Source organism: Hypomesus transpacificus, chromosome 4, assembly GCF_021917145.1.
Source record: "Hypomesus transpacificus isolate Combined female chromosome 4, fHypTra1, whole genome shotgun sequence".
Taxonomy (NCBI): Eukaryota; Metazoa; Chordata; class Actinopteri; order Osmeriformes; family Osmeridae; genus Hypomesus; species Hypomesus transpacificus.
In genome coordinates, this window is record NC_061063.1 from 9,208,085 (window position 1) to 9,222,601 (window position 14,517).

The 14,517-nt window shown below is 46.7% G+C and overlaps 2 protein-coding genes across 7 annotated transcripts; one reads left to right on the forward strand and one right to left on the reverse strand.

The window, feature by feature from the left end:
• The first annotated feature begins 290 nt into the window (after nt 1-290).
• Nucleotides 291-5,382, forward strand: zgc:110239 (uncharacterized protein LOC550326 homolog). The gene is made up of 11 exons (XM_047019927.1): nt 291-496; nt 837-896; nt 1,134-1,226; nt 1,602-1,774; nt 1,890-2,157; nt 2,282-2,477; nt 2,592-2,785; nt 2,854-2,945; nt 4,326-4,487; nt 4,637-4,826; nt 4,941-5,382. The coding sequence occupies exons 1-11, from the start codon at nt 451-453 to the stop codon at nt 5,126-5,128; spliced, it is 1,662 nt and encodes a 553-aa protein (XP_046875883.1). The 5' UTR covers nt 291-450; the 3' UTR covers nt 5,129-5,382.
• A 479-nt stretch (nt 5,383-5,861) lies between these two features.
• si:dkey-166k12.1 (solute carrier family 22 member 13) lies at nt 5,862-11,231 on the reverse strand. 6 transcript variants are annotated; one of them, XM_047019920.1, is made up of 10 exons: nt 10,245-11,231; nt 9,841-9,944; nt 9,202-9,356; nt 8,568-8,736; nt 8,301-8,415; nt 8,110-8,216; nt 7,771-7,982; nt 7,477-7,585; nt 7,078-7,290; nt 5,862-6,736 (listed from the first exon to the last, which is right to left on the reverse strand). In XM_047019920.1, the coding sequence occupies exons 1-10, from the start codon at nt 10,587-10,589 to the stop codon at nt 6,637-6,639; spliced, it is 1,629 nt and encodes a 542-aa protein (XP_046875876.1). In that variant the 5' UTR covers nt 10,590-11,231; the 3' UTR covers nt 5,862-6,636. The 6 variants fall into 6 exon arrangements, with proteins under 6 accessions (XP_046875876.1, XP_046875874.1, XP_046875877.1 ...); XM_047019918.1 differs by having other exon boundaries at nt 8,110-8,415; XM_047019921.1 differs by having other exon boundaries at nt 6,651-7,290; nt 8,568-8,655.
• Nucleotides 11,232-14,517: the final 3,286 nt, after the last annotated feature.

The following is a 14,517-nucleotide window of genomic DNA, read 5'->3' on the forward strand; positions in this document are numbered from 1 at the left end:
TGTGCGTTTTTGGGGCCTAAATGGCAAGGAAAGAAACCGTCTAGCATTCTATTGGATATACTGCGACCTAGTGGTGAGTTCTCCTTCATACATGCTTTCACAGACCGCGGTAAAAAAGATTTTTGTCACTGCTTAAACCTGGTCCTAGATCTGTAATTTAAAAAAACGCCGACGTTTCGTAAACAAAATCATATGACACAAAACACATGATCTGGAGGACCTTTACACCCCCTGTAAAAACGTCGTATTTCTGATTGGAGCAGATCTTTTCAATCTTCCCCATGATTGGTCAAATCTGTTGTCAAAACTAAACGCGAGCATTTAATAGCTAGGTAGACTAGCTACATTGTATGAACCGAAACAGATTGGTTCGATTCACTATTGACTAGGGTTTATTTCAATATCTGACAGCTTGCTACCATTATAGCGAAGTATCTCATACCAGTTAAGATGTGGTGTTGGCTGATTGTGGCTGTGTTTTTGTGGACTGTTGTTGGTAAGAAACTTAGCTTAATTTTGTGACCCAGGTTGTGTTCGAATTGGTTGACTAGCTAACTATCAAAACACTCAGCCATATAGTTACTTGTGTATTTAATGCCTAAAATGTGATGTGTCACTGTTATTGAGGCGCGCTATTATTTATATCACAACTAAAAGCATGTGACTGGTTGTAAAAATAAGCACCATACGACTAGTTGGGCAATCAGGGTTCTGGCACGAACCGAGGAACGGAACATGAGAACGTTACCCTGGCCTCAAATCAGTTTGAGCAGGGCTATGATGTTTTAGACTGCAACTACGTCCATTGATATTTATATTTTCTGTCCTCGGTTCAGAAACGGAAGCAAAAGCTCTGCCCTCTGTGCCAGACTTCGGCAACACATACCATGTCAAAGGTGAGTGGACTGAGACATTTGTAATCACAAACCACAGATCCATCTGCTAAACTCGAAGGGTTGTGTGTTGGCCTCTGTGTGTACACATGCTACATTTTCATCATTTAGAAGACACTTTAAAGAAGCGACATACAGATAGAAAGTACAGTAGAAGATCTTGGAGTAGAAGTGCATACTTCTAACTGTATTTCGGTGGTGGAAACAGACGTGAACCTGTAGTGTGTGTGTGGCATGCAGGAATCATCTCTCTTCCGTATGCTGAGATCAAGGAGCCAATCGAGGCCTGGTTCGACCTGCCAGGGAAAACGAGCCGCATCGACTACTACCATGGTAACGTACACTAACTCTTAATCTTTGACCTTTTATCAAACAATCATATGTAGTAGACAGTGGGCCCTTTTTATTCCCAATGTGAAACTGAGAACCAACTGTGTCTGACCTGAGGGACTTCAGTGTAGAAGTGAAATCAAACTAAGAGCTGGAGCTGATTCTTTATGAATCGTGTTACAAAGTGTCATGTAAGACTATCGTTGAGGTTTTCCAGTGAGGTTGCAGTTATCTAAATGTTTCAGCAGAACGATTAGTCAGCAAAGTCTGCTCTGTCATGTGATGTGGTTAAAAGCCAAAGAAGTTCAAGACTGGCTAAATCAGCAAAGGTTGCATTAACATGATTGACTAATTACCTGTGTGTGTGTGACAACACAGGCCAGGTGTCAACCTACCAGATGGGGGCTGTGATGCCTTGGGGCTCGTCCTATAAGATCACTCCTGAGACCACGGAGGAGGAGCTAAATGTCATGAAGTGCTTCCTGCTCAACGGAACGAAGGATGACCCTGTCACACCCCAGGGGGCGCTGCCAGACCTCCAGGGCTTCCAGGTAGGAGGGGTGGGGGTGGGAAATGACGTATTCTCAGTGCTGCACGTTGGCGTGCCTATCATCATCATCATCCTCGAAATGAACTAAACGTCTTCAATCCACCACATGTGTACAGTTCCTCAGAATGGAGTACTTTGGCGGTTCTCTGTGCGAGGTGTGGCAGAACGTGACCATGGTGGGTTCCAAAAAGAACACTTACACGCTGTGGGTAACGCGCTCCGAAGGCGGGGCTGGGACCGGGGGGAAGGCGGAGCCAGCCACCCCTGTGCACTATGAGATGATGGGCTACAACACCCTACTGGGCTCTCACTACGACAAATACCTGGTGGACTACAAGGAGTACAGCCCACACGTGGACCCCAAGGTGTTTTCACTTCCTGAAGGTGGGTATCAGTACACACACTCACACACACACTTCTTTTGTCTCAACAAGAATCTGCCTACATGCTCTTTTTCTCATGTGACACAGTATACCTTAACCCCTTCCCTTCCTCCCTCGTTCTCCAGGCGTGACCTGTGGATCATTTCCTGGTCCCGGCGTGGAACACCACTTGCTGGCCAATCCCATGAAGGACCTGATTCACACCTCCCTGCCAGGTCACACCCAGCGCCTGTTTGGACACTTCAAGGAGAAGTTTGGGCGTTTCTATCACGACGTGCGGGAGCACGAGAAGAGGGAGCATGCTTTTGTGCACAATGTTCGGTGAGACGGGATATGGGGTCATGGACGTATATTTATAATTATTTTTTGGGGTGGGGGGTGGTTACCCTTTAGCGAAGGATCCCCTCCTAAACGTCCTCCTCTCCTGTCTCCTAGGTATGTGCACTCCATGAACCGAGCAGGGCTCTCCTTCTCTCTGGCCCTCAACCCCCTGTCCGACCGCTCTGACACAGAGCTGGCAGCTATGAGGGGCAGCAAGCGAGGCAAGACCCCGAACAAAGGCCTTCCTTTCCTCTCTCAGCTCTACGCGGGAGTGCAGGTCCCCGACTCGCTCGACTGGAGGCTCTACGGTGTGTGTGTGTGATCATCTTGCACTGTACGTGTGTGAAACCCCCTTTTAACGTGTGAGTGTTTTTAGGCGCTGTGACCCCAGTGAAGGACCAGGCCATCTGTGGGTCCTGCTGGAGCTTTGCCACCACTGGAGCAGTAGAGGGCGCTCTCTTCCTTAAGGTGACGACTGCAAAGGCACACACATGCTGCTGTCTGTCAACATTGAACGCAGGGTTTGAAAAATGTCATCAAATGGAATTTGGCTGTCAATTTGTGGTTGCATTTCAATATGTTGGAGGATTGCAAACCATCAGTCAAATTTGTAAGTATTGACTGATGGTTTGCAATCCTCCAACGGGGAAATTCTGCAGAGCTCTGTGCGTTTTTGTACAGAATGACTTGAGCAGACATGTTGCTGGCTCTGCCAGCCTCAACATTGAACACTGAACCTCAAGGAGATCAAGTAAACAGCCATTTAGATCGACTCAAACTGCAAAAGATACAGAACAAAGTCAGTCCTGATGCATGGTGTCACTTTTAAATGGACTTTGACATCAGTGTGAAGGGAGTTTGAGCCGTCAGTCCCCATCCCTCAGGTCAAAGACATTCCACCCTGTGATTGCTTAGCAACCTGGTGCAGGACAGGTTTATTGTTGGGATTTATCCACCCACTGAGAGTTGCCTGAATTCTCTTATTCATGTACACACACACACATTTACTCTCATGAAGTGCCAATGCATTGAATGAATGGGGAGGAGAGAGGAAGGGGGAAAGAGAGGGGGTTCAAGGGGCTTAAGAGATTAATTTGACCACAAGAATACAATGTATGTCTGTTTTAAGCACCATTTTGAGAATGAACAACTAGGACTGAAAAAAAGATTGAGAATGTGTTGTGGCCTGTTGATGAAAGTCCTGTGGTGCAAAAATGCTGGAGTGGAAGGGGGTGAGTGTGAGATGGGGGTAGGGGGGGCGGTCAGTGGAGGTCGGGGTTGGGGGTAGGGGGGGCGGTTAGTGGAGGTCGGGGTTGAGTGTAACTGCACTCGCAGCGGTCTCTCTCTGTTGTCGTGCCAAAACTCAGGAAGTACCGCTGTCTCCTCGGCAGGAAGTGCCCCTCGGGTGCCCCTGAGTACCGATGGGCAGGTTCATAAACAGAGCCACTCCCCAGGGGCCAATCCTGTCTGCCCCCACGCGGGGGCCTCCCAGCAATCATCTAGCAACACAGACACAGCTGGTGTGCCAAGTGTGATTAGAGAGGAGTCGCGTCATCCTCTCTCATTAGTTCTGGAGTCGTTTGTGTCGTCGTTTCCCCTCTCTATTATCATTTTTTAATTCTAATCTATGCATTTAGCAAAACGCTTTACAGCACTGTACAGCACTGGTATTTGAACCTGCAATCTCTTGATCTGACGACAAAAGGCTCAATCCGCTGTATACCCTCTCTCTTTGTCTACAGTGATAGTCTTTAAGTGGTGTGGTGGCTTTACTTCAGTAATGATTCAGTTCAGACTAGCAGCTCCTGGGGATACTGACCCCCTCCCCCCTCTTTCTCTCTCTTGCAGACTGGCTCTCTGCAGGTGCTGTCCCAGCAGATGCTGGTGGACTGCTCCTGGGGGTTTGGAAACAACGGTTGTGACGGGGGGGAGGAGTGGAGGGGGTACGAGTGGATCATGAATCACGGGGGCATTGCACTGACTGAGACCTATGGAGCCTACATGGGCATGGTGAGGGACACGCATTCAGACACGCTCGCACACGTTACAACTCTACAGTGTACGACTTGTTAACATTGATGTATAGCAGTAACTCAGGAAAAGACTTGGTAAGAAGAGTTTTAATTTGACTTTGTGTGTGTGTGTCCTTTTTTGGACAGAATGGTTTTTGCCACTATAATGCGTCCCAGCTCACGGCCAGGATGCAGAGCTACACTAACGTGACCTCCGGAGACGGCGAGGCGCTCAAGCTGGCTCTGTTCAAGCACGGGCCGGTGGCCGTCAGCATCGACGCCTCGCATCGCTCCTTCGTCTTCTACAGCCACGGCGTCTACTACGAGCCTGCCTGCGGTAAAACACGCACAGCACTTTGTTTTTTACACACAATTTAGGTTCAGTCAGCCAGCTCTGTGTCTCTTTCATACACTAACACACACTAAAATCTGTTTTGTCCCTCTGTCCTAGGTAACAAGACGGAGGACCTGGACCACGCCGTGCTGGCGGTGGGCTACGGCGTCCTGCAGGGGGAGGCCTACTGGCTGGTGAAGAACTCCTGGTCCACCTACTGGGGCAACGACGGCTACATCCTCATGTCCATGAAGGACAACAACTGTGGAGTGTCTACTGACGCTACCTTTGTCACCCTGGCCTAGAAACACACACACACCCACACACGCACACACAGCATGTAGAGTGAGTGGTGAGGGTTCAAATAATGTGAGCATGAGGTTGGCCATCAATGTGGCGTATTCAGTCAAACGGGTAGATCGGTTTTAGTTTTTGAATATGTTTATTGCTGATTGCACAGTGCCTTCATTTCCCTGTGATGTAAACACCTGCTTGAGTCGTTGTGATGTGCAAATGTTTGCCCGTGAATAATTTCAATAAAATGTTTTTTATATTTTAAGCTTGGCGTCGCTTTAAAAACACTTCATAATACGGTGCTAAAATGTTTTACAACTACACTAGTAAGAATAACATTTCAATCAAAGTAATCAACCGGTTACAAAATAAATTTTAATTTACTAAGTCCAACAAGCCTGTCAAAGCTGTGCAGGACACTCGCCAACAACCCCAAAAGGCCTTATATTTGTATCAAATCATTGTGTGTGGAAAGTGGTGCAGAGTTTCATACATCTTGTCAGTCATTTCAAACCAGGAGAGGTAAATGGGTTTAAAAAGTGAGCCAAGCTCTGATAAACCCTGAGTCTTTGATTTTAACTATAAACCTAACCCATGCCATGCCTATCGATGTCAGAACTTACAAAAACCTGGCAAGTCATGCTACAGTAGAGCTATGTTAAGTACAGGCCACTCTAATGCTACGTTAGCACTACATCACAGAACACTCAGACAAAGTAGAATAGTATAAAATAGTACATGCAGTCTCTTCAAAAGTTAACTTGTAAGAGCTAAAAAAAGAAAATATTAAAAACAGGCAGCTGTTTTGTCCGAAAAATCTACTGCATAGATATACCAAAAATATAAACACTGATACATTGTTATCAGACCCTACAGGTCCAGGACTGGCACACTAGATTATATGTCATCACAGTTAATGATTCTTTTTATAAATGCTGTATGTTTACACCATTCGGGTGTTTCCAGGGACTTGAAAACGTCTGACTCTGTGAATGAAACACAACATCTCAAGTTAAAAACATTAATCTGTTTTTGTAATGAGAAATAATGTCCACTCGTTCTTTGTGATTCTCAAAAGGTGCTTGGTGTGATGTTCTCTTAACCAATAGGATCACATCCATTCACTCAACCAATCGGATGCTTTCTCAGCAGTTAGTCCCTCAATCAGCACCTCAATGGTACTTTGCTGGCAGTTATCCAAGTTGGCTGAGTGTGTGTGAAGTGCCTGTGTTTAAGATATTTATAACACTAGAATAAGAGATGAAAGGCAGAAAGAAAGTCTTATTTTTCAGCCATTTCAAATAAGTGTGTTTTTCTGTGGGAGAAAACACAGATGGACAAACTTTGTGTATTTATGGACGTATGAGTGGGTGTCTGGGACAGAGATTTAAACATTGTGTTTGTTGTTCTTCAGCTTGCATTGCATTGTGCATATTAAGACCTTTGTATTGTTTGTTGTTGCATAGCACATATTAGGAATGGAGTAGAGTGTGTGTACACGGGTGACAGGGTTTAATGATCAGGAGTTTGTTGCTAGGTGCTCCAGTTCCTGCCCCTCAGTGCTGCTTGCCGATTGGCCCAGATCCCCACAATCTCCTGGGCTCTCCTTAGGGGGAGTTCTGGTAAAGACACAAACAAACACACTGTGGGCTGTAACTGCTAAAAACATCCACTGCGCAAACACTGTTGGTCTCTGGTAAGGTCAGACAGGGCTGGGGACTGAATGGGGGCCTTGTCTCGAACCAAAACCTTAGCGCTAGTCTGAGGTGATGATTTCCCCTAAGAATCAATGAGTTGTCCGTGCTTGATTGGTCTTGTCTGACACATTGGTACCCATAAGCTCCAAAAATGCATCAGAAAGGATTTTTTTATATTGTTTTGATCCAGGACCAGATACAGATCTGGTAGACAGTACCTGGTGTCCCAGGACCAGATACAGATCTGGAAGAGTAGACAGTACCTGGTGTCCCAGGTCTCAGCGTCCTCCACCGTGTCGGGCAGGGGTCTGTTGGCGGTCTCGGGCAGTGCCAAGGCTAGGACAGCGCCCAGGAGCGGGGCGGTACCAAAGATGAACATGGGGGTGGAGGGGCTCCGGGTGTGCAGCATGTTGATGACCGGGGCTAACACACCACCCATCCTGGCAAACATACTGGACACGCCTATCCCTGTCTGCCTGTGGGTAGACAAACAAAAATACACACACACATCGATTTTTACGGTTCTCATGGAAGATGATGAAATGAAAGGTCATTTTACCCAGTGTGTAGACTCTGTACAGCATCTGCAAGTCTAATATATTCTTATTCTTAAGGATGAAATCCCCATTCCGAGAGATGGCAGTGTTTCCAGGTTCACCTACCTGAGCACCGTGGGGAACAGCTCGGCAGAGTAAACGTAGATGACGGCGAAAGAGGCCGTGATCCCAAACTTCCCCACCATGGCCAGGGCAGTCCTCAGGTTAGGGTGCTCTGAGGAGGGGAGGGAGAGGAGGAAGGAGGGAAGAGGGATAGATAGCACAGAGGCGGATGTGGAGAAGGAATACGGATCAGACTTTTAAATATGTCCTGCAGGCACAGAGACACACACATTTGAATCCAACTCACTATATTGATCCTGAAGGAAAACACATTGAACACACACACACAAAGAGTACCTTCTGGAACCAGGAGTGTAAGCAAACAAGCCACTCCGCCCAGGGCTAGAAATGCACTCTGGGTAAGGCGGCGGCTAAAGGGTAGGAAGAGGAGGACCAATGACCGGGCTGGGATTTCAATCACTCCAAACACAAACTGAGTGAGATAGAGGTCCGTCCCTAGTCTGGACACGCCCAGAGACAGTCCGTAGTACACCAACACATTCACAAACCTGCAAAAAGGAAAGAAGAGGAGAGAGAGGTGAGAGGAAGTCACACACATGCAGACACTCAAAGATATGAGCAAAAAGAAACATCCTGGTGGTCATATAGCAGTATACTGAGAAAAACACACATTACCAGACATAGAACAAGATGAGAGCTCTCTTCCTCATCTGGGGTGTTCGCACAAGATCTGCTGCAGAAAAACTCTGCCTCCCTCGAGCTGCCATCTGACACCTTTCCATCTGACACACACACACACCTGTATTGGATGGACACTGAAAGAGAGTGTATTGTGTGTGGGCAAGTGTGTGTGCGTGTGTTGGTACCTGTACTGTAGGAGGGAACACTCGTCCGTTAACTAAGGCTGCCTTGCGCAGGAGAGCAATGGCCTCCTCTTGCCTGTCATTGGCTAACAACCACCTCGCCGAGTTAGGTAGCACCCTGGGAGGGAGAGAAACAGTCAGTTAGAAAGAGATAAGGGAGATAGGCGTAAACGGTTGAAGAAGGGTTAGCATGTTCGATGTAGGTGTGACCATGTTTGGTTTAGACACGCTGTGTGTGTGTGCTGGTTGATGTGCGTGTGTCCTCCTCACCATATATAGAAGATCAGCAGAAAGCCAGGCGCTGATATTGCCAGCTGTAGCTTTCTCCAGTCGCGAATGAAGAAAGCTATACCTGCCACTAGCATATAACCAAACCCAAAGGCATAGTCAGTGATTATACCAGCCAGCATGCGTCTCTTAGTGCAGGTCCATTCGGTACCTGTGAGAAGGGGAGGGGGTGGTGGGGGGTCAGGGAGAGGGGGAGAGGTACAGTCAGGGGACAAGGAAAGGGATGGGCAGGGGGGCGAGCTAGGTTTGAAGCTGCTTGGAGTTTGCAGCGAGGAGAAAGGGAGTGAGGGAGAGAGGAAGTGAGGAAGTGAGGAAGTGAGGGAGTGTGGGAGGGAGTGAGGGAGGGATTAGCCAGGGGATTTCTGGGAATTGGACAAGACATGTGACAGATTTGATTTAGAGATCGCAAATGGTTGGAACGAGCGACATCTCATTACAACATGAACATTACACTCAGTGTGTGTGTATTAGAGGCGTGCATGAGTATGAGAGGCGTGCATGGACAGTGCATGGACAGTGCATGGACAGTGCATGGACAGTGCATGGACAGTGCATGGACAGTGCATGGACATGCGTACGTGTGTTTTCGGTGTGTTGACGTGACCGGTGCGTGTACCCAGGACGAAGGCGTTGATAATAACTCCAGATATGGTGGTGCCCACCATGAAGCGCAGCACCGCATAGACGGGGAAGTTGGGAGCGAAGGCAACGGCCACGCCGAACACGGTCTGTAGGGCCAGGGACAGGAGCAGGGAGAAACGCCGACCGTACCTGAGAGAGAGAGAGACAGAGAGAGAGAGAGAGAGAGAGAGAGAGAGAGAGAGAGAGAGAGAGAGAGAGAGAGAGAGAGAGAGAGAGAGAGAGAGAGAGAGAGAGAGAGAGAGAGACAGAGACAGAGACAGAGACAGAGACAGAGACAGAGACAGAGACAGAGACAGATAATAAAGAGTGTATGTGTTGGAGGGCGACCAGAAGGCAAAACCAGGAATGAACAACGAGAGGAGGGATGGAGTGAAGGAGACAGACATGGGGACAGGGATGGACAAAAAAAGAGAGACACAGAGAAAGATAGGCACTGTATAAATGAAAAGATTTAGAGAGAGTGACACCGAGAAAGACAGAGACATGAGATAGATATGACATGTGACACTGTGTCTGTGATCCCAGTCAGCTGTCACCCAGTCCAAGGTGAAAGGTCAGAGAAGGGAGAGGGTGGGAGGGAGGTGGAGAGATGGGGTATTCCTGGCCCACAAACCTGTCAGCCATGGCTCCAAACAGCACAGCCCCCACCAGCAGGCCAAACATGTAGATAGAGGAGCCCAGACTGTTCAGGCCTGCCTGGTCACACACCAAGTCCCACTATGGAGAACGCACACAGGAACATTGTGGTGAGTGACACTGTGTGTGTCAATTTGAGTTCTGGGACAAGGAGAATAAAACATTCCTGCAAATTCCAGTGGGCAGGTCCTCTAAAAGGTTGTCCATAAAGTGTTCCATGTTATTCTTTTGGTGTAATGAAACTAAACGTGTACACCACAACTAGCCCTACATTCTGATTTGAATCCTCAGACACTACACAGTAGACACTCACGGACGTGAACGATATCCTTAAAAACTTTCTCCAGAACAGTTTCACAACAGTTCATTGATTTACTTTACCTCCGTGACAGTTGTACTCTCGAAAACATCTTTGTTGTACACCCATCCATGCTCGCATGGGACAGGCGCAGTCCAGTTCTGAAGATTGCCTATGGCAAAGCAGGATGATTCTGCGAGCGGATCCGGGATGCTGAGGTTCAGGTTGAAGTTGACGGCTACCGATGAAAAATTGCCTAGAACTGAACTCGAGCTCCCTCGGCATCTGTGGGGCGGTGTAGCCCCAGTAAAGATGCTCACCATCATGTGAAACGCAAGCAGGATCTGAGGTAGGCATATCCACACATAAAGAATTTTTTGGTACTTTCCAAAACCTCCCACCACCGAAAGAATCTGATCAAAATTCATCTTATATTTAGGCTAATAATAGCTCTTTAAAATAGACTGAAGTCTGGAAAAGCGAACAGACTCCCACTAAACAAATAGATAGAACGTCAGCGATAAGGATGCCAGTAGTTCATATGCAGGCTTGTATGTAGACACCCAAAACCTATAGGTGTTGGTGAGAACGAGCGGAAAGTGGAAAAGAACACTGTCAAAAATAATCCGCGATGTGCCAGATAATGGGCAGATCCCATCATCCTCTATGAGGTTTCCACATGGAACACGAGAAGACGCAAACCCTTTCTTTTTTTTTCTTTTCCCTTACCTCCTCTTTAGTTGTCCATGTTCACAGTTTAAAAACCCTAGTAAAACCCTTAACTTCAACACATGTGGTTGTTCTAACGCGTTCTTCATTCACCCACAAAGAAAAACATTCGTGCACACGCGGTAATAGCCTTTTTATCTAATTTCATGTCGCCAAACATATGCGCTCGAAGAGTAACAGATTTAGCTACTAGCTAGTATATAATAGCACAACTATAATTGCATAGATAAAATAGAAAACAAATGAGTCTACAAATATTACCCCAAAAAATATGACACTGTTTTGGGATGACTTGTTTCCCATGCTGCCATGTTACAAAACATAAGAACCACGGGAGATCGCGCGCCAGACGACCAATCGTAGCGCACGAAGAAGGATGAGCAGGTTCGGTCGCGCGCAAATTCAGTGCATTAGATTGTTTCCCAGGGTCTGCCATTATAATATGATTTTTTTGTAACAGCAAATATTTGACACTGTCTGTAGGTTCGTGTTTTTTTGTTGAAACAGGCTCTTCAGAGGATATAATAAGAAGATATTAAATTGGCATCATTTGGAAGTGGTGCTTTACTCGGACCTATGAAAGGCCGTTTAGGAAATCATTCAAACTGTCCTTACACAAACACATAAGAAACACATAAATTATTCACATATGAAACGTTCACACATACATTATTGTGTCTTGACAAGAATTGCACCCCCTGGCTAACTCTGACTAGGAAAGTGCCACATACATGAAACTTACTCTTGTTACTCATACTAGTAATTACATGGGGGGTGCATTTCAGGGCAGGGCTGTATTGTTTCTGTGCTGGTTGTGTAAAAACAGTCTGAATTATTTCCTAAACGGCCTCTCATAAGGACCAGTTAACACACGTACGAACATTCCAGTGATGGTTGGGATGCTGTTATTCGTGGCACTATGCTGACACCTTGTGGTGAGAAGTGGAACTAGATGTACCCAGATGTAGCCCTACAGGAAAGGCCCGGTTGGCAAATCATTGCTGGAAACATTCTTGTAATCAGCCTTTTGACTGAAGCTGAACCCAAGTACATATGCAGCTCAGGATGTTAGACCAATAGAAGAGTGCATTTTGTTACTCAAGTGGGCGCAGGCAGATGGAAGGATGGAACCGTTTTGGTTTAAAACACAGCCAAGTGTGACCAGACAATGATTTCTTTGTGTCCCTAACTCACACACTTCATTCAGTCAGTGGAGGGTAAGTGGGCAGGTGGCATCCACAGCCATGTCATGCAGCGCCCTCTCTCTCTCTCTCTCTCTCTCTCTCTCTCTCTCTCTCTCTCTCTCTCTCTCTCTCTCTCTCTCTCTCTCTCCTCTCTCTCTCTCTCTCTCTCTCTCTCTCTCTCTCTCTCTCTCTCTCTCTCTCTCCCTCTCCCTCTCCCTCTCTCTCTCTCTCTCTCTCTCTCTCTCCCTCTCCCTCTCTCCCTCTCTCTCTCTCTGTCTCTCTCTCTCTCTCTCTCTCTCTCTCTCTCTCTCTCTCTCTGTCTGTCTGTCTGTCTGTCTGTCTGTCTGTCTGTCTGTCTGTCTGTCTGTCTGTCTGTCTGTCTGTCTGTCTCTCTCTCTCTCTCTCTCTCTCTCTCTCTCTGTCTGTAGTCTCTCTCTCTCTCTCTCTCTCTCTCTTTCTCTCTGCTTATCCTCCTAACACACACACACATACACACATAAATGTTACGAACAAGAAGTGAAAAAGAGATGCGCAGCGCAGATGATCAAGTCAGTTTAACGTGATTTATCTTTATTCACAAAATTCTGTAGATAATTATTTTGAGAGAACAGCTTGGAACCTTACTCTAGGAGTCCACTTTGCTGTGCGTTGTGACGTCACGAACGGGTCGGTGTTTCGGTAATAGCGGGGCAGAGAAAGGGAGGAAGAGAGAGAGATGGCTGTAGGGAAGGGAGCGTGGAATGGGTCAGGTTCGAGTTTTGGAATAAATCTAACGTGACCTTGACTGAAGAGATTTGTCATCGAGGTGCAGTTTTGTCTTGAAAAAGAACGGTCCGGTCAAGTTCTATCTATGAACGCGGCCAGGATATTTATTTTACCGTGTGATCACCGGTAATGTACTGCATCCAATTGAACTGACGCTGTCTGCTCTCGCTGGGGATTTGTTGTCAGAAGATTTGAGGAATCGGTCATCAGCATTTTTGATCCTGTGAGTGTCCGCATTTGACATTTACGCACAAAGTGTTACCTCGTTTTGTCAATTTTATTCATGTAATTTCTTCGAACTACATGCCATACGGTCATAGAACTCATTTCCTACAGTTATAAATGCGGTTATTTTGTATCCATTTTACAATGTTGTCTTTGTATGTGAGAGACGAGCCGCATCAGTGACGCGACATCACGATGTAACGGAAGCCCCACCCTCAGAGCAGATACAAATTTATAAATGTCGCATGCTCGGATTTTATAACTGTTCGTTGGCAATGCTGCAGGCTACTGAGCAGGAGTTGCTACATTGTGTCGTACAGAGGCGAACGTGGCTCAGACCTCACCGCCAGTTGAACCAGCTAGATATTGTAACGGGTATTAAGCGTGCTTGTGCTTTCTAGAACAGTGGTCTTCAACCCTGGTCATCCGGGGGCAGGGCCCTCTGTTGACCCATTCATTTCAATCAGGTGTGCTGAAGCAGCGAAACATCTCCAACATGCAGGACAGTGGGCCCTGAGGTCCAGGGCTGAAGACCAAAAAAGCCAGAAAGACACAGAACTGACATTACCATAGACCAGCAGTGTTTGTAATACTGTGATGCTCACAGTCATAGATGCAGCATCGACCAGGGGATGGTTTAGATCGAGGTGGAGGGCATGTTTACATGTGCCTTGTAACCCCCCCACTCTGGTTCGATAGTCAAATCATATATCATGTTCCAGCCCTCTATAAGAAGGTTATGTAAAGAGGATATTAAAAGGTGTGAATGTGAAAATGTGTATGGAAACCCACAGTAGCCCAAAAGCCCGTGGTCAAATCAAGCCCGTGGTCAAATCAGGCCCGTGTTTGTTGTAATGATCATCTAAGGTCTGTGTCAAGGCGTTTATCATGTTATGTTGTGGAAACACACCAAGTAGCTCTTAGTAGAGCAAACTGCAGAAACACACACACACACGTATACACACACACATACACACACGTACACACAACCTCCCTCCTGTCTCATCTCTCTCTGCTACCCAGGTCTATATTTAGGCTGCTCCCCTAGCTAGCAACTCTGTGATCCCAGCCTTTCACTAATCTCACACTTTACGCTGAGGTGATTTCAGCACTGGGTCACTTTACTGTATCTACTGTAACGTCAATACTGCAGAGCTGTAGAGTCTATACTGTAGAGTCAGGACTGCAAGGTCAGGCCACTACAGTACTGCTGGTCTAGAACCAGAGGACAATGCACAGTAGTTTGCACACACACACACGCACGCACGTCACACACACACACAAAACCACACATTCCAGGCAGCACTGTGCAGTCAGCTTTTTATATTTCAGCTTTGAAATAGAACAAAGAGAGTTCTAAATGGTTTACGTAGAGGGTAATTTTGCTGTTTGTGTTCCTCTTTCTTTTTCGCTCTCTTATTCTCTCTTTTTCCATCTTCCTCCCCTCCTCTTT